Genomic DNA, 19,526 nt, shown 5'->3' with positions numbered 1-19,526 from the left:
AAAAACTGCTCTCTATAATTTTGCAGTGAATCACACTCTAACCCCACGCTTTTAACCCTTAAATTGCCCAATACATTTATAATCAAATTTTCCAAAAATCTTCCAATCGTCACACCTCCCCCTTCAAAAAAAATGAACCAGCGATGTACGCAGATGGCTTTATTTTTCTAAAAACTTTTAAAATTTTAAACATTTCTTATGATTACATGCAACTTGTACTCTATAATAACATTTTACATTTTTCAACAGGCAAACATACACACGAGTGTAGTCCATTTTAGTCTCACATGTCACAGTCGCGAGCATAAATTTACCCATTCCTAGATTTCCAAAGACCGGGGCGGCCTCCAAGATTACACAAGAAAAGCTTCAACAATTCAGTGATATGTAGTTGCCTGGCTCTGACAGCAGAATTCTTCTCTTGATGGTTAGACAGGTTGCTATCGATGCTGCAGCATTCATCATCAGTTCTTCACATTTATCAGCTGCTTTGTATTCTGTGTCTGTTGAGGATAGCCAAAAATAATGGGTAACAGGTGCAGGTGAGATGTTTCCCCCGTTTGGAGAGTCTAGAACCAGGGGACAGAATTTCAAAATAAGGGGGAAGCCATTTAGGACCAGTCTCAGAGGAGACATTTCTTTACTCCGAGGGTTGTGAATGTTTGGAATTCTCTACCCCAGAGGGCTGTGGAAGGTCAGTCATTGAGTGTGTTTAAAGCAGAGACACAGATTTCTAAATCCCAATAACATGAAATGAAACAAAAATCGCTTATTGTCACAAGTAGGCTTCAAATGAAGTTACTGTGAAAAGCCCCTAATCGCCACATTCTGGCGCCTGTTCGGGGAGGCTGGTACGGGGATGGAACCCTCGCTGCTGGCCTTATCCTGCTTTATGAGCCAGCTGTTTTAGCCCACTGTGCTAAACCAGCCCCTACACAAAGGGATATGGGGATAGTGTGGGGGGAAAGGCATTGAAGTGGATGATCAGCCATGATCGTATTGAATGGTGGAGCAGGTCGACGGGCTGAATAGCCAAGTCCTGCTCCTATGTTCCAATTGTAACAAAGATAGGAAGGAAAGTAAATTGTGAATGGGACATAAGGAGACTAAAGTGATATAGGTAGGTTAAGTGAGTGGGAAAAAATCTGCCAAATGGAGCATAATGAGGGAAAAATGTGAAATTGTCCATCTTGGTAGAAAGAATAAAAAAAGCTTATAATCTAAACGGTGAGAGATTGCAGAGCTCTGAGATTCAGAGGGATCTGGGTGTCCAAGAGCATGAATCACAAAAGGCGAGTATACAGGTACAGCAAGTAATTAGGAAAGCTAATAGAATGTTATTGTTTATTGTGAGGGGAATTGAATACAAAAGTAGGGAGGTTATGCTTCAGTTACAAAGGACATTGGTGAGACCACATCTGGAGCACTGTGTACAGTATTGCTCTCATTTAAGGAATGATGTCAATGTGTTGGAAGCAGTTCAGAGAAGGTTTACTGGACTCGTACCTGGAATTGGAGGCTGGTCTTATGAGGAATGATTGGACGGGCTGGGCTTGTGTCCGATGGAGTTTAGGTGACTTGATTGAACCGTAAAAGATCCTGAGGGGCCTTGACAGGGTGGATGTGGAAAGGATGTTTCCTCTTGTGGAAGAATCTAGAAATTGGAGTCACTTTAAAAGTAATAACTTGCCCATTTAAGGCAGAGGAGAACTTTTTTCTCTCTGAGGGTCGTGAGTCTTTGGAGCACTCTTCCTCAAAGGGCAGTGGAAGCAGAGTCTGTGAATATTTTGAAGGCAGAGCTGGATAGATTCTTGGTAAGCAAGAGGGTGAAAGGTTATCGGGAGGGTAGCGGGAATGTGGATTGGAAGTTACAATCAGAGCAGCCGTGAACTTATTGAATGGTGGAGCAGGCTCGAGGGGCCGAGTGGCCTACTCCTGCTCCTAATTTGTCTGTTATCACATCCTTTATAATAGATTGCAGCATTTTCCCTCCTACTGATGTCAGGCTAATGCGTCTGTGGTTCCCTGTTTACTCTCTCCCTCCTTAAATATTGGGGTTACATTTACCACCTTCCAACCTGCAGGAACCATTCCAGAATCTGTAGAATCTTTGAAAGATGATCACCAATGTATCCACTATCTCTACAGCCACATCTTTCAGCACTCTGGGATGTAGAGCATCAACTTTGTGGGATTTATTAACTTTCAACCCACATTAATTTCTCCAATACTACTTTGTCACTAATACTAATCTCTTTCAGTCCCTCTTGAATACCAGTTCCTTGGTTCCCTTGAGTTTTTGAACAATTTTCTGTATGTTCCTCCATGAAGACAGACACACATTGTTTAGTTTCTCTGCCATTTTCTTATTCTCCATTATAAACTCTCCTGTCTCTGCCTGGAATGGACCCATGTTGGTCTTTGCTAATCTTTTCCTTTTCACATTCCTATCGGAGCTTTTCCAGTGGGTTTTTATGTTTCTCCCCAGTTTGCTCTCATATTCTATTTTTTCTTTATCAGTTTCTTTGTCCTCCTTTGCTGAATTCGAAACAAGTTCCCAATCCTCAGGCTTACTACTGTTTTGGCCACTTCAAGAGCCGCTTCCTTTGATCTAATGGGATCTTTAACTTTGATTTGTGATCCTTAAAGGAATCTTGTTGTATTCTGTAAAATGAAAGTCACCAAAGGACCATGGGCTGCTCTCCCCTTTGAGAGAGAGAGAGCTTACTGGTGATTACTTACTGGAGGGTCACCACACTTCAGGTGAGGGGCAATGTTGAGAAGGCAGGGCCTTCATCAATAACCTCTGTAGGGGAATTGAACCCATGCTGTTGGCGTCGCTCCGCATCATGAACCAGCCAACTGAGCTAACTGACCAGCTGGTAAATATGTCATATTTCCTTTAATCTTAGCTAATCCCGGTTTCCCAATCCACCTCAAACAACTTGCCCCTCCGAGGGGGCTGTTTAGCACAGGGCTAAATCGCTGGCTTTGAAAGCAGGCCAAGGCAGGCCAGCAGCACAGTTCAACTCCCCTACCAGCCTCCCCGAACAGGCACCGGAATGTGGCGACTAGGGGCTTTTCACAGTAACTTCATTTGAAGCCTACTTGTGACAATAAGCAATTTTCTTTCATTTATTTCATACCCTCATAGTTTTCTTCTGTGAAGAACACCCAAATAAATTAAACAGAAAAAAACATGTAACCACCACAGCCCATCTCCATGGCAAGGTGGCAAGCTTTGGGGGTTCCAAACAGAAATGGGAACTAAATATCTTCAAACTTACAAACACTCTTTCAGTCTGTGATCCTCGTGAAATTTAGAACCAGGCAATTGCAACAAGTCTCAAAGAGCATCAGCCCACTGGAGGCAACCTCGTGAGACCGGCAGTCCAGCAGAAAGAAACCGTCTGACCATCCCCATTGGCCAACTGTCAGAATGAACAAAATGCAGTCCTGGATGTAATTGAAGCAGAAACAATAACAGAATCCAACCACTGTAATCAATTGTGAACTTGGCGAATCAGCAGCTGCGATGAATCACAGATTTCCTTCCCAGGCTGTGGGCACGAGTGGCCTTTATCCGGTGTGAAGTCGTTGTTGTGACCGCAGGCTGGATGAGTGAATAAATCCTTTCCCACACTGAGAGCAGGTGAACGGCCTCTCCCCAGTGTGAACTCGCTGATGTGACCATAGGCTGGTTGAAACATAGAATGCCTTCCCACACTGAGGGCATTTGCATGCCCTCTCCCCAGTGTGTATTCGCTCATGTGACTGCAGGGTGTCTGACCGAGTGAATCTCTTCCCACACTGAGAGCAGGTGTATGGCCTCTCCCCTGTGTGAACTCGCTGGTGTTTCTTCAATATGGATAGCTCAGTAAATCCCTTCCCACAAGCAGAGCAGGTGAATGGCCTCTCTCCAGTGTGAACTCGCTGGTGTTTCACTAGTACGGATGAAACACGGAATCCCTTCCCACACTGAGAGCAGGTGAATGGCCTCTCCCCAGTGTGAACTCGCTGATGTTTCTTCAGGCTGGATAACTCAGTGAATCCCTTCCCACACAGAGAGCAGGTGAATGGCTTCTCGCCAGTGTGAACCCGTTGGTGACTCTTCAGCTGGGATAACTGAGTGAATCTCTTCCCACACTGAGAGCAGGTGAACAGTCGCTCCCCAGTGTGAATTAGCTGATGATTCCGCAGGTTGGATGAATCACTGAATCGCTTCCCACATTGAGAGCAGCTGAATGGCTTCTCGCCGGTGTGAATTAGCTGGTGTGCCCGCAGGTTGGATAACACAGCAAATCTCTTCCCACACACAGAGCAGGTAAAGGGCCTCTCCCCAGTGTGAATGCGTCGATGAGCTTCCAGTACAGATGGGGATCTGAATTCCTTCCCACAGTTCCCACATTTCCACGGTTTCTCCATGTTTTGGGTCTCCTCGTGTCTCTCCAGGTCAGACAATCAGTTGACGCCTCCTGCACAGAACACGTGTACGGTCTCTCCCCGCTGTGAATGGTGTGATTTTTTTTTCAGGCTGTGTAACCGGTTAAAGCTCTTTCCACAGTCAGTGCTCTGGAACACTCTCACTCGGGTGTGTGTGTCTCGGTGCTTTTCCAGTCACACTGATGGCTAAAATATTTTGAAGCCGACAGAACAGACAAACATTTCTCCTTCTAGATTCAAAGGCTGATGATATTCAGGTCCCAAGGAACAGAGTGACTCCGTCACATCGAGAGGTTACGTTTGAGATTTCTGTCTGTAATTCCTCCTCTTCTAATATCCTATAAAAGGAGTTTACAAAATGAGTTTACAAAAGTGAAGGATAGAAATTCATAACCGACAACTCTTGTTTCTATGGAACATTTTTTCCTCTCTCATTCCCCAATACCTAGTCGCCAAAAACTACCCCATACGTCGTCTTCAGGGAGCGGATTCGGAGGGGCGGAGTGACTGAGCTGTGAGCATTGGGAAAGATACCATCCTTTTCGCCAGACAAATAAATGTGTCAAACTGAGGGAGCAAAGGATGTCAATGTCTTTGAGAGAGAGAGACCTGGGTCAAGCTTTCCAGAGTCTGCACCCTCCCTGGATTCACTTCCTTTCCCTTCAGTTGCTGCAAGTCACCAATTGAAGGTGAGAATGAGAAAAGAAATGGAAAGGGGGAGAAAATAAAGTGTTTTACTCACAGATGTTGGAGACGGGAGGTGTGAAGCTCAAGCTCATTCAGAGTGAGGAGCAGCAGCTTTGCTGGGCAGGAATGAGCAGGTTAACAAGCTCAATTTCCAAAGTCTGCAGGTAGACAATGAAGGAACTCTGATTGGCAGGCGGTGAAGAGGCCTTCCGGTCCTCCCAGTTTGCCATTGGTCAATATTTCTGCATGAGGGTCAAGGGACGGGGCCTCCCCGCACATGCGCACCAACCCGCCCCTTGAACATGCGCAGTCCCGGACCTGGGCGGAGATCACCGAGAGGCTTCTCGCTCTGGCGGGAGCCGTCAGCCGGTTGCCTGGAATCCGTGTCTGGAGGAGGTGTCGGGGGAGGGGGAACAATGGGGACGGGACTGCGCACTGGAACCCGCAGACGTCACCGTGGAGCTGTGTGATTTGGTATTGGTTGATTCAGGCAGGGCTTCATTGTGACGTCACAATTCGGAGGTTGGACAATGAGTTTCAGACTAAAACTTCCTCCTCATCTGGGAGCTCAGTGTTTCCCCCTTTCCATTTCCTTTCTCATTCTGTGGGGACATTGGTGACTTGCAGCAACTGAAGGGAAAGGAAGCGAATCCAGGGAGGGTGCAGACTCTGAAAAGCTTGGCCCAGGTCTCTCTGTCTCTCTCTCTGAAAGACATTGACATCCTTTGCTCCCTCAGCTTGACATATTTATTTGTCTGGCTAAAAGAATGGTCTCTTTCATAATGTTCACATTAAAGGGGTTAAGCCATTTATTATTATTTCTTGTCTTCTGATATAGGTCTGTGAATAATTTCACAGTTTTATTTCAGCACAGAAGGAATCCATTCAGTCACTTGAGTCCATGCCGACTCTCTGCAGAACAATTCAGGCTGTCCCATTTCTCCTCGATATCACCATACCTCTGCAAGTTTATTTCCTTCATGTGCCCTTCTACGTTCAGTTTCAAATAATCTTATCGTCTCAACTTGCACCACTAGGTAGTGAGTTCCAAGTCATCAGCACTCACTGCCGAAATAAACTTCCCCCCCACTACCCCATATATCTAATCATGGGTTAATATTAGATACAGCAGAGTGAGAATGGAGGGAGTATGTGGGATGGAAATTTACAGCTTTAGGGGAACGAGGGAGGAAAAATATTCCATTGAAACTAGAATTGTCTTCTGAATTTCTATTTTATTTGACAGTGATGATATTTATAATCTCCTTTTACAGTACATTAGAAAGTGAGGATTTACAGACAGAAATCTGAAAGTAAATCTCGCATCTGGGTCTGACAAAGTCACTCGATTCCTTGGGACCTGAATATCATCGGACTTTGAACCTAGAAGTAGAAATGTTTGTCTGTCTCAAGAGATTTTAAAGCACCAAGACACACAGACACCTGGGTAAATGCGTTCCAAGGAACTGACTGGAAAAAGCATCAACCAATTACTTTGTTTTATAAATTTAGAATACTCAATTATTCTGTCCAATTAAGGGGCAATTTAGTGCGACCAATCGACCTAACCTGCACAACTTTGGGTTGGGGGGGATGAGACCCACGCAGACATGGAGGCAATGTGCAACTCCACACAGACAAGGAGCCGGCATCGAACCCGGGTCCTCCGCACCCTAGGCAGCAGTGCTAACCACTGCACCACCGTGCCGCTCTGGTGTTAACCAATTACACAGCCTGATAAAACATCGCACCATTCAGAGCGGAGAGAAATCCTGCACGTTTTTGCTGTGGACGAGGCTTCAACTGATTATGAAACCTGGAGAGTCTCAAGGACGCCTGCACCTGAAAATGTGGGCACTGTGGGAAAGGATTCAGATCCCCAGCTGTGCTGGAAACTCATCAATGTCGTCACACTGGGGAGAGGCCACTCACCTGCTCTGTGTGTGGGAAGGGATTCACTCAGTCATCCCACCTGCTGCCACATCAAAGAGCTCACACTGGGGAGAAGCCATTCACCTGCTCTGAATGTGGGAAAGGATTCAGTAATTTATCCACCTTGCAGACACAGCAGTAAATTCACACTCTGGAGAGGCCTTTCAAATGCTCTGCATGTGGACAGGGATTCACTGAGTCATTCAGCCAGATGATCGACCAGTGCATTCACACTGGGGAGAAAGTGTTCACCAGGATGTGGTGTTCACCTGCTCTACTTGCTGAAAAGGATTCCGTGATTCATATAGCCTTCCGACTCATCAGCGAGTTCATAACAGGGAGAGGCCATTCACCTGCTCCATTTGTGGGATCGGATTCACTCAATTATCCAGCCTGCTGACACTCCAATGAGTTCACACCGGGGAGAGACCGTTCACCTGTCTGACTGCGGGAAGGGATTCACTCGGTTGTGGGAAGTGACCTTTTGTGGATTAATTCAAAGGAGATGTACTCTCCCAGACTCGAAGCGCATCAGCCCACTGGAAGCAAAGTCGTGAGACCGGCCAGTCCAGCAGAAAGAAACCCTCTAACCGTCCAACCTCACTAAGTGTCAGAATGAAGATGGTTCAGTCCTGGATGTGATTAACAGCAGCAATAACAGCAGAAGCCAATCCCTGTCATCACTTCTGAACACTGCTGTCTCAACAGGATGCATAGCAGAGTGAATCCTTTTCCACAAATAGATCAGATGAACGACTTCTCTCTACTGGTGTGGCTTCAGGGTGGATGAATCACAGAATCCATTCCCACAATCAGAGCAAGTGAATGGCCTCTGTCCGATGTGGATTCATTGGTGCATCTGCAGTTTGGATAACTGGATAAATCCTTTCTCACACTCAGAGCAGGTGAATGGCCTCTCCTTGTGTGAACTCTCTGGTGTTCCAGCATGTTGGATGACCTAAACCTCTTCCCAAGGTCAGAGCAGCTGAACGGTCTCTCCTCAGTGTGAGTGCGCTGGTGGGACATCAGTTCTTGAGAACTTTTGAAGCCACTCCCACAGGCAGAGCATTTAAAGGGACTCTCATTGGTGTGAGTGACTTGGTGTATTCGCAGGTTAGAAGAACGAGTGAATCGCTTCCCCCACACAGTGCAGGTGAAAGGCCTCTCCCCGGTGTGAACCCGCTGGCGAGTCAGAAAATTGAATGACTCACTGAATCCCTTCCCACACTTCGGGCAGGTGAATGGTCTCTCCCCTGTGTGAACTCATCAGCGAGTTCATAACACGGAGAGGCCATTCACCTGCTCCATTTGTGGGATCGGATTCACTCAATTATCCAGCCTGCTGACACTCCAATGAGTTCACACCGGGGAGAGACTCGCTGATGTGTCAGAAGGGTGGATGAATGTTTGAATCCCTTCCCACAGTCAGAGCACATGAACGGTTTGTCCACACTGTGAGCTCATTTGTGTCTCAGCATGTGGGATGACTGAGTGAATCCCTTCCCACACACAGAGCAGTTGTGGGAAACCAGCGGCCTGGGGGCCACATGCAGCCCATCTGGGTTCTGAGCGCGGCCCACAAGGCATTTTGCTGACTGTTGCCCACAGGCAGGGTTGCCATATTCCACCGATTCCCGTCCACATAGTTTTTTTCTACCGGTATTACTGAAGTGATCCACTGGACAGCTTGTTTATGATGCAGAGCGAGGCCACCAGCACGTGTTCAAATCCCGTACTGGCTGAGGTTATTCATGAAGGCTTTGCCTTCTCAACCTTGGCCCTCACCTGAGGTATGGTAATCCTCCAGTTAAATCACCATATCTCAGCTCTCCCTGTCAAAGGGGAAGGCAGCCTGTGGTCAACTGGCACTATGGCGACTTGACTTGACACATGTGAAGCGAGGGGAAGTGAAGTGAGGAGCATTCTGATTGCACAACATTGACTGTGAGCCGTGCACTCCCTCTGCATCCAAAGTGTAAATATTTTATTTTTAACATTTGAAGTTGATAGTTCAATTAAAATATAAATGAATTGAACTAAGCATTTTCTATAACTCATTATGAAATATTTGGTATGTATTAAATGTATTTAATCTGATAGATAGGTCACAGTTAGTGGATTTCAATCTTGCCGACACAGAGATGAATGAGGGTCACTCATGCGATCCACTCACTAGCCGAGTCTGCCATCACTGATCTGAGGAGATATCCTTACTGTTCAGTAAACCTTACATGGAAAAGGCACAGATACAACTGGACATGGAGGAACATAATGGAATTATTTTGGGAAATACAGTGTATGTGCAGTTTATTCAAACCGTGCATTATCATATCCCCTTCACAAATAGCTGATGTCAGGGCGGCACGGTGGTGCAGTGGTTAGCACTGCTGCTTCTTGGCACCGAGGACCTGGGTTTGAACCCGGCTCTGGGTCGCTGTCCGTGTGGACATTCTCCCCCACGGGTGTCTGTGTGGGTCTCACCCCACAACCCAAAGATGTGCAGGGTAGGTGGATTGGCCACACTAAATTACCCCTTAACAGGGAAATAAAATTCCTTCATTGATAAAAGTCTTTATTAGTTTGATGCTCTTTGAACCTCGGAGCGCAACAACACAATTTAATGTCAGTATTAATGCTCCACATGAGCCTCCACCCACCCCTCTTCATCTCCCCCATCAGCATATCCTTCTATTCCTTTCTCCCTCATGAACGCTTCCAGGGGCCAGTACAGGCTCGATGGGCCGAATGGTCTCCTTCTACACTGTAAATTCAATGATTCTATGAATCTCGGTTCCCTTTCAATGTATTCATGCTGTTCCCCTTAACCACTCGCTGTGGTAGTGAGTTCCACATTCTCACCACTCGCTGGGTAAAGAGGTTTCTGATTGAAATTCCTATTGGATTATTGAACCCCTTCATAATCTTAAGGACTTCCATCAGATCACCCTCTAGTCTTTTATCTAGCGAAAAGCAGCCCCAGCCTTTCCTGAGGGTTAATGTGCAATGGGGCGGCAGGTAGCACAGTGGTTAGCACTGTTGCTTCACAGTGCCAAGGACCCAGGTTTGATTCCCGGCTTGGGTCACTGTCTGCGGAGTCTGCACATTCTCCCCGTGTCTGCGTGGGTTTCCTCCGGTTGCTCCGGTTTCCTCCCACAGTCCAAAGATGTGTGGGTTAGGTTGATTGGCCATGCTAAATTGCCCTCAGTGTCCAAAGGTTAGGTGAGGTTACTGGGTTATGGGGCTAGGATGGAGGTGTGGGCTTAAGTAGGGTGCTCTTTCAAGGGCCGGTGTAGACTCGATGGGCCTATTGGCCTCCTTCTGCACTGTAAGTTCTATGATAAAAATTCTCAGTTCTGGTATTATTCTTGTGAATATTTGTTGCATCTTCTCCAGTGCCTCAATTTCCTTTTTCTGTTATGACCCAGGACAGAAATTTATTTTTGATTTGTATAGTGTCATGGGTGTTTATAAATGGGTGTGTATATAAGTATCTGTAGTGAGAGTACCTTTAAGAAATGGGTGTTTATTACTGCAGTGATCTCAGAGAGTGGGTGGAGCTGGGCGGTCTGTCAGCTTTTTACTTTCACTTTAGGCTGTTTGCTGCAGGGTGGGTTTGGTTTCATTTTAATTTTGGAGAAGCTGAAATCACAGCTGGATGTGTGTGAACCTGCAAGCTTATGAATGTTCATTTGGGATTTTCAAAGGAGTAAATGTTCTCAATAGTGAATTTAAACCCGATCTTGGTGTTGAAAAAGGTATTTTGTCTTCTGAATGTTGTTTGGGAATTTACTAAGGATTACGGTAGTGTAGTCGTTAGCACAATTGCTTCACAGCTCCAGGGTCCCAGGTTTGATTCCCGGCTTGGGTCACTGTCTGTGCGGAGTCTGCACGTTCTCCCCGTGTGTGCGTGGTTTTCCCCCGGGTGCTCCGGTTTCCTCCCACAGTCCAAAGATGTGCAGGTTAGGTGGATTGGCCATGTTAAATTGCCCTTCGTGTCCAGAATTGCCCTTAGTGTTGGGTGGGGTTGCTGGGTTATGGGGATAGGGTGGAGGTGTGGGCTTGGGTAGGGTGCTCTTTCAAAGAGCCGGTGCAGACTCGATGGGCCGAATGGCCTCCTTCTGCACTGTAAATTCTACGATTCTACTTAGTGTTGTATTCTTTGTGGGTTGTATTTGAATTAATGGTTGCTAAGATGTTCACTGTTGTTTTAAAAAGGTTAACTTGAGTTCATAGAATAAACATTGTTTTGCTTTAAAAAACTACTTTTCCATTTCTGCTGTACCACACCTGTAGAGTGAGCCGTGTGCTCCCCATATCACAATCTAGTAAAAGTTGTGGGTCAGGTGAACTCCATGATACACTTTGGGGTTCTCTGAACTTTGGCCCATAACAATAGCTGTGAAGAAATAATACTTTGTTCCAGGAGTGTTTCCACACACAGATAGGGAAATGGTTTATTAAGACAAACTTTATTGCCACAGCATTAAACTAACTTTAACATTATAACATAAATAGCTTAAAATTGTGAGTTAAACAATGCTTAACAATAAAATGAAACACAAACTCCTGACTGCTATTTTCTTCATCTCCAATCAGGCAAAACCTATTTCAGGTCAAAGCCCATTTTAAATACAGTGAGTAAACACAGGAATACAGGCCAGCCTCTAAATAAATCATTCCTTTCAAAGACTGCTTGCAGAAAGAGGAACCCTGGAGAGAGAAACAGCCCTCAGATTCTTGCCTGTGTCAAACCACTGTTTAACTTTCCAAAAGCTGCTGTTCTGTTCACAGTCAAATCTCAACTGACTGACTCAATGCTACAGGCATGGTACAAACCTAGCTCCTTCCATTAGTTACATAATCCATGTCCCACTCAAATCCCATGACCAGATCAATTAAGTTGAAACACAATGCCTCTAATTATCTACTCTACAGAAATCACAACAAACATCCATTCGGCTTGTCCTTTTACACATTAACATGCTTGAAATAAGGATGATCTCATTTTTATGAAACCTTAATTACCTGTTTTGTAGCCACAGTGTCTGCCTGTCTTTTAAACCAGGATTTGTTTTAATACTGCAGCAGATATGTACACACACTAACCTGGCTTGTAACCATTCTGGTACCAGATGCATATAATACATACATTCATCACACTATATGGAGATCACAACTGTTGATAGTACTCCCAGCATAGTCTAACCCTGGGTCTAAACAAGTTGAACATAACCTTTTCAGTTCTATCCCTCTAGATTGGAACCCTATATGTGGGCCCCACACTTTAGGAAATGTGAAGTTCTCAGAGAGGGTACAGGGGAGATTTACGAGAATGGTACCAGGGATGAGGGACTTCAGTTAGTTGGAGAGACTGGAGAAGCTGAAATTGTTCCCTTTATATCACAGTCATTGGTCAGAGAAGGAGGCCATTCAACCCATTGAGTCCACGCTGTGATATAGATACAGCTCTGATACATAATCTGAAATCTGTGTCCTCCTCATCCTTGTACCATCAGCTAATGGGAACAGCTTTTCTTTGTCCACCTTATGTAAACCTATCATAACCTTGTCCACCTCATAAAATCTCCCCTCAACCTCCTTTGCTCCAAGGAGAACAACCCCAGCTTCTCCAGCCGAACCTAGTGGTTGAAATCCCTCCTCCCTGGGACCATTCTAGTAAATCTCCTCTACATCCTCCCTAAAGTGTGGTTACCCAGAACTGGATTCAATACTCTAGTTGTGGCCCAACCAGAGCTTTAGAAAGGTTCAGTATAACATAAGAACTAGGAGCAGGAGTAGGCCATCTGGCCCCTCGAGCCTGCTCCACCATTCAATGAGATCATGGCTGATCTTTTGTGGACTCAGCTCCACTTTCCGGCCCGAACACCATAACCCTTAATCCCTTTATTCTTCAAAAAACTATCTATCTTTATCTTAAAAACATTTAATGAAGGAGCCTCTACTGCTTCACTGGGCAAGGAATTCCATAGATTCACAACCCTTTGGGTGAAGAAGTTCCTCCTAAACTCAGTCCTAAATCTACTTCTCATTATTTTGAGGCTATGCCCCCTAGTTCTGCTTTCACCCGCCAGTGGAAACAACCTGCCCGCATCTATCCTATCTATTCCCTTCATAATTTTATATGTTTCTATAAGATCCCTCCTCATCCTTCTAAATTCCAACGAGTACAGTCCCATTCTGCTCAACCTCCCCTCGTAATCCAACCCCTTCAGCTCTGGGATTAACCAAGTGAATCTCCTCTGCACACCCTCCAGTGCTAATACATCCTTTCTCAAGTAAGGAGACCAAAACTGAACACCATACTGCAGGTGTGGCCTCACTAACACCTTATACAACTGTAGCATAGCCTCCCTAGTCTTAAACCCCATCCCTCTAGCAATGAAGGACAAAATTCCATTTGCCTTCTTAATCACCTGTTGCACCTGTAAACCACCTTTTTGTGACTCATGCACTAGCACACCCAGGTCTCTCTGCACAGCAGCATGTTTTGATATTTTATCATTTTAAATAATAATCCCTTTTGCTGTTATTCCTACCAAAATGGATAACCTCACATTTGTCAACATTGTATTCCATCTGCCAGACCCTAGCCCATTCACTTAGCCTATCCAAATCCTTCTGCAGACTTCCAGTATCCTCTGCACTTTTTGCTTTACCACTCATCTTAGTGTCGTCTGCAAACTTGGATACTTTGCTCTTGGTCCCCAGCTCCAAATCATCTATGTAAATTGTGAACAATTGTGGGCCCAACACTGATCCCTGAGGGACACCACTAGCTACTGATTGCCAACCAGAGAAACACCCATTAATCCCCACTCTTTGCTTTCTATTAATTAACCAATCCTCTATCCATGCTACTACTTTCCCCTTAATGCCATGCATCTTTATCTTATGCAGCAAACTTTTGTGTGGCACCTTGTCAAAGGCTTTCTTTAAATCCAGATAAACCACATCCATTGGCTCCCCGTTATCTACTGCACTGGTAATGTCCTCAAAAAATTCCACTAAATTAGTTAGGCACGACCTGCCCTTTATGAACCCATGGTGCATCTGCCCAATGGGACAATTTCCATCCAGATGCATCGCTAATTCTTCCTTGATGATAGATTCCAGCATCTTCCCTACAAACAAAGTTAAGCTCACTGGCCTATAATTACCCGCTTTCGGCCTACCTCCTTTTTTAAACAATGGTGTCACGTTTGCTAATTTCCAATCCGCGTGGATCACCCCTGAGTCTAGTGAATTTTGGTAAATTATCACGAGTGCATTTGCAATTTCCCTAGCCATCTCTTTTAGCACTCTGGGATGCATTCCATCAGGGCCAGGAGACCTGTCTACCGTTAGCCCCATTAGCTTGCCCATCACTACCTCCTTAGTGATAACAATCCTCTCAAGGTCCTCACCTGTCATAGCCTCATTTCCATCAGTCACTGGCATGTTATTTGTGTCTTCCACTGTGAAGACCGACCCAAAAAACCTGTTCAGTTCCTCAGCCATTTCCTCATCTCCCACTATTAAATCTCTCTTCTCATCCTCTAAAGGACCAATATTTACCTTAGCCACTCTTTTTTGTTTTAGATATTTGTAGAAACTTTTACTATCTGTTTTTATATTCTGAGCAAGTTTACTCTCATAATCTATCTTACTCTTCTTTATAGCTTTTTTAGTAGCTTTCTGTTGCCCCCTAAAGATTTCCCAGTCCTCTAGTCTCCCACTAATCTTTGCTACTTTGTATGCTTTTTCCTTCAATTTGATACTCTCCCTTATTTCCTTAGATATCCACGGTCGATATTCCCTCTTTTTACCGTCCTTCCTTTTTGTTGGTATAAACCTTTGCTGAGCACTGTGAAAAACCGCTTGGAAGTTTCTCCACTGTTCCTCAACTGTTTCACCATAAAGTCTTTGCTCCCAGTCTACCTTAGCTAGTTCTTCTTTCATCCCATTGTAATCTCCTTTGTTTAAGCACAAAACACTAGTGTTTGATTTTACCTTCTCACCCTCCATCTGTATTTTAAATTCCATCATATTGTGATTGCTCCTTCCGCAAGGATCCCTAACTATGAGATCCTGAATCAATCCGGTCTCATTACACAGGACCAGATCTAGGACCGCTTGTTCCCTCGTAGGTTCCATTACATACTGTTCTAGGAAACTATCACGGATACATTCGATAAACTCCTCCTCAAGGCTGCCTTGACCGACCTGATTAAATCAATCGACATGTAGATTAAAATCCCCCATGATAACTGCTGCACCATTTCTACATGCATCAGTTATTTCTTTGTTTATTGCCTGCCCCACCATAATGTTACTATTTGGTGGCCTATAGACTACTCCTATCAGTGACTTTTTCGGCTTAATATTCCTGATTTCCACCCAAATGGATTCAACCTTATCCTCCATAGCACCAATGTCATCTGGTGACATCGGTGTCATGCCCGGATGTCATCCTTAAATAACAGAGCTACACCACCTCCCTTACCATCCACTTCGTCCTTCCGAATAGTTTGATAACTTCCCTGCTTTTATTCTCAATCCCTCTATTTCTGATGCCCAAGATCCCATTTGCTCCAAAACAGGAAAATCAAACCTTGTCGCTTGAACATAAAAAGCATTTGAATGATATTCTCAAAATGCCGAAAGGAGACGGATGGTCTTTGAGGCTGGGAGCAAAGTGTGAGACTGGGCAATTCCGCAGAAAGAAACCATCCAACCCTCCCAATTTCCAGAGTTGGTTAAAGTTTGGGAATCTTTATTACAAGCACGCAGGGGAATGCTTCAGCGAACCACTCAGAGTAGTTACAATAACACATTTATACACAGTACGGTTGCAGCTGTTTTGTCTGCAAATTAGTGAAGTACAGGACGCAAAGGAAACAACTTGAAAACAGCTCACTTATTGACTATAGTGACTTCATCTCTCACAAAACACATCTCGGAAAACAATAGCCAGACTAGTAATCCAGAGACCCAGGGTAATACAATAGGGATCCAGGTTCGGCAGATGGTGAAATTTAAATTAATTAAAAATCTGGAATTAAAAGTAATCGATGACCATGAAAGCATTGTCGATAGTTGTAAAAACCCATCTGGTTTATTTTGGATCCATCGGTAGTGGGGGAAAAACACTATTTACTATCCAGGATAAAATAAATGTACTTCAGCCTTTGTGGATCATTCCAGTGGAAATGTGCTCTCCCCCAGGCTCAAAGAGCATCGGTCCACTGGAAGCAAAGTCGTGAGACCGGCCAATCCAGCAGAAAGAAGCCCTCCGACCCTCCCACTTCATCAAGTGTCAGAATGAAGAAAGTTTGATCTGATTAAATTTATTCACGTGCACCGAGGTACAGTGAAACGTATTGTTCTGCGTACAATACAGACAGATCATTTTATACATGAAAAAACATAGGACATATGATAAATACACAATTTAAATACATAGACATCGGGTGAAGCATACGGCGTGTAGTGCTGCTCAGTAGGGAAGATGTGTGGAGAGATCAGTTCAGTCCATAAGAGGGTCATTCTGGAGTCCGGTAACAGCGAGGAAGAATCTGTTATTGCGAGTTCTCAGACTTTTGTATCTCCTGCCCAATGGAAGAGATTGGAAAAGAGAATAACCTCGGTGGGAGGGTCTTTGATTTTGCTGCCCGCTTTCCCAAAGAAGAGGGAGGTGTAGACAGAGTCAATGGATGGGAGGCGGGTTCGTGTGAGGGACTGGGCTGTGTTCACAACTCTCTAGTTTCTTAGTCTTGGGCTGAGCAGTTGCCATATCAGTGTCATGGGAGTGTCCCTTTAAGAAATGTTTTGTCTTATCACATGGCTTCAGTGATGTCATTGTGTGTGTGGAGCTGGGCTGTGGCTCTGGGTGTTGGTTTTACTTTCGCTTTGGTTTGGGGCTGTTTTGTGGCTCGGAGTATTTTGCTTTCGTTCTCACATTTTTGGCTGCTGTACTCAGAAAGAGGCGTATTTTGGCCTGTCTCGCGATCTTCATTTTAAAAGCTGTTTCCAGATTATTTGATAACTTGAAAATAAATAATTGTTTTCTGGAAGGAATTCAAACCTGCTGTTTTGGAAAGGAAACAAGAGCATCCATACCAGGTCTTGAGTGCTGTGTGCTGGGCCACACCTTTGAACAGGAGGTACTGGTTTATGGGATCTTGTTATTTAATTGGAACAATTAAAGGGGGGAATTTATTAAGGGTTGTACATAGATTACTGCAGCTGTGTGGGGTATTTATGTTTGTAATTGATAAAAGGGCTTACTGTGTGTGTTTATAAAAATGTTAACTAAATTCGTAGAATTAAGCTTGTTTTGATTAAAAGTGCTTAAGGCCTCTGTTGAATAACACCTGAAAGGCAGGCCCTTGTGCTCATCGGAACCAAAGTCAATAAACAATTGTAGGTCAGGTGAACTCCATGATCTACTTTGGAGTTTTCTGAACCCTGGCCCATAACACAAGCTGTGATGCAGCCAGATAAGATGTTTTCTATGGTGCTCCTGTAAAAGTTGGTGCATCTGTAAAAATTGGTAAAAGTCAATGATAATCTTCATAATTGTCACAAGTAGGCTTACATTAACGCTGCAATGAAGTTACTGTGAAAATCCACTAGTCGCCACACTCTGGCACCTGTTCGAGTTCACTGCGGGAGAATTCAGAATGTCCAATTCACCCAACAAGCATCTCTTTCGGGACTTGTGGGAGGAAACTGGAGCACCCGGAGGAAACCCACGCAGACACGGGAAGAACATGCATATTCCACACAGATCGTGACCCAAGCGGGAATCGAACCTGGGACGCTGGCGCTGTGAAGCAACAATGCTAACCACTGTGTTACCGTGCCGCCCATGTGGTAATCGCTGTGGACATGCTGAATTTCCTTTGTTTTCTGAGGAAGTATAGGTTTCTTGGTCGTAGCGTTGATGTGGGTGGACCAGGACAGAATGCTGGTGATGTGCACACCTCGGAATTTGAAGCTGCGAACCATCTCCACCTCAGCCCCATTAATGCAGACAGGGATGTGTACGATACTTTGCTTCCTGAAGTCAATGACCAGCTCCTTAGTTTTTCTGACATTGAGGGAGAGATTGTTGTCATTACACCATGCCACTAGGTTCTCTATCTCCCTCCTGTACTCTGACTCATCGTTGTTTGAAATCAAACCCATTACGGTCGTGTCATCAGCAAACTTGTAGATGAAGTGGGAGCCAAATTTTGCCACACAGTCGTGTGTGTATCATGAGTGTAGTAGGGGGCTAAGTACGCAGCCTTGTGGGGCCTGGTATTGAGGACTATCATGAAGGAGGTGTTGTTGTTTATCCTTACTGATTGTGGTCTATGTACCAGGAAGTCGAGGATCCAGTTGCAGAGGGAGGAGCCAAGCCCTAAGTTTTGGAGTTTTGATATGAGCTTGGCTGGGATTATGGTGTTGAAGGTGGAGTTGTAGTCAATCAATAGGAGTCTGACGTAAGAGTCCTTGTTGTCAAGATGATCCAGGGGCGTGTATAGGGCCAGGGAGATGGCATCTGCTGTGGACCGGTTGTGGCGGTGTGCGAATTGCAGTGGATCAAGGAATGCTGGGAGTATGGAGTAGATGTCTCCAATATCTCGAAGCACTTCATAATGATCGATGTCAAGGCCACCGGACGGTATTCATTGAGGCACGTTGACTGCTTCTTCTTTGGCACCGGTATGATGGTGGTCTTCCTGAAGCAGGTGGGAACCTCGGAGTAGGGAGAGGTTGAGGATTCCGCAAACACACCTGCCAGTTGGTCCGCACAGGATCTGGGTGCACGACCTGGGATCTCGACAGGACCCATCGCTTTCCGAGGGTTCACTTTCAAGAAGGCCAATCGGACTTTGGAGGCTGTGATGGTGGGTATGGGTGTGTCCAAAGCTGCTGGACAGTTGACAACAGATTGTTGGTTTCCTGCTCAAAACAAGCATCAAATGCATCGAGTTTGATGGGGAGGGATGCGCTGCTGCAGAAGATTCTACTCGGCTTTACTTTGTAGCCCGTTATGTTGTTTAAGCCCTGCCACAACTAACAAGAGAGTCCACGTTGTTAGTCTGTGACTCTAGCTTAGTCTGGTATTGTCTCTTGGAGTCCCTGATGGCTTTGTGGAGGTTGTACCTAGATTTCTTGTATAGATCCGGATTTCCTGACTTGAACGCCTCAGACTTGGCGCCCTTGATGTTTGTGTGGCAGTGGTCAAGGATGTTAGGGTCCCTGTCGGGACAGGAAATGTGTTGGTGGAATTTTGCCAGTACACTCTTGAGGATGGCCCTGTTAAAGTCCCCGGCCACTATGCACAAGGCCTTCGGGTATTCTGTTTCACTGTTATTGATAGCGGTGTACAATTGATCAAGCGCCTTCTTCTAATCAAAGACCCCTCCCACCCGGCTTACTCACTGTCCACCTTCTTCCATCGGGCAGGAGAT

At 45.1% G+C, this 19,526-nt stretch overlaps 1 protein-coding gene across 1 annotated transcript; it reads right to left on the bottom strand.

The window, feature by feature from the left end:
* Positions 1-511: 511 nt before the first annotated feature.
* LOC140422191 (uncharacterized) lies at positions 512-5,571 on the bottom strand. Its single transcript, XM_072507212.1, has 2 exons — positions 5,186-5,571; positions 512-4,781 (listed from the first exon to the last, which is right to left on the bottom strand). The coding sequence occupies exon 2, from the start codon at positions 4,423-4,425 to the stop codon at positions 3,580-3,582; it is 846 nt and encodes a 281-aa protein (XP_072363313.1). The 5' UTR covers positions 4,426-4,781; positions 5,186-5,571; the 3' UTR covers positions 512-3,579.
* Between the last annotated feature and the right edge of the window lie 13,955 nt (positions 5,572-19,526).

This window comes from Scyliorhinus torazame, chromosome 5 (genome assembly GCF_047496885.1).
Source record: "Scyliorhinus torazame isolate Kashiwa2021f chromosome 5, sScyTor2.1, whole genome shotgun sequence".
Classification (NCBI taxonomy): Eukaryota; Metazoa; Chordata; class Chondrichthyes; order Carcharhiniformes; family Scyliorhinidae; genus Scyliorhinus; species Scyliorhinus torazame.
Note: the sequence above shows the minus strand (reverse complement) of the source record. Positions and strands in the feature narration are given on the sequence as shown.

Bases quoted from the DNA above. Each gene is read 5' to 3' on its own strand.
- LOC140422191 (XM_072507212.1), bottom strand. From the start codon at position 4,425: ATGGAGAAACCGTGGAAATGTGGGAACTGTGGGAAGGAATTCAGATCC.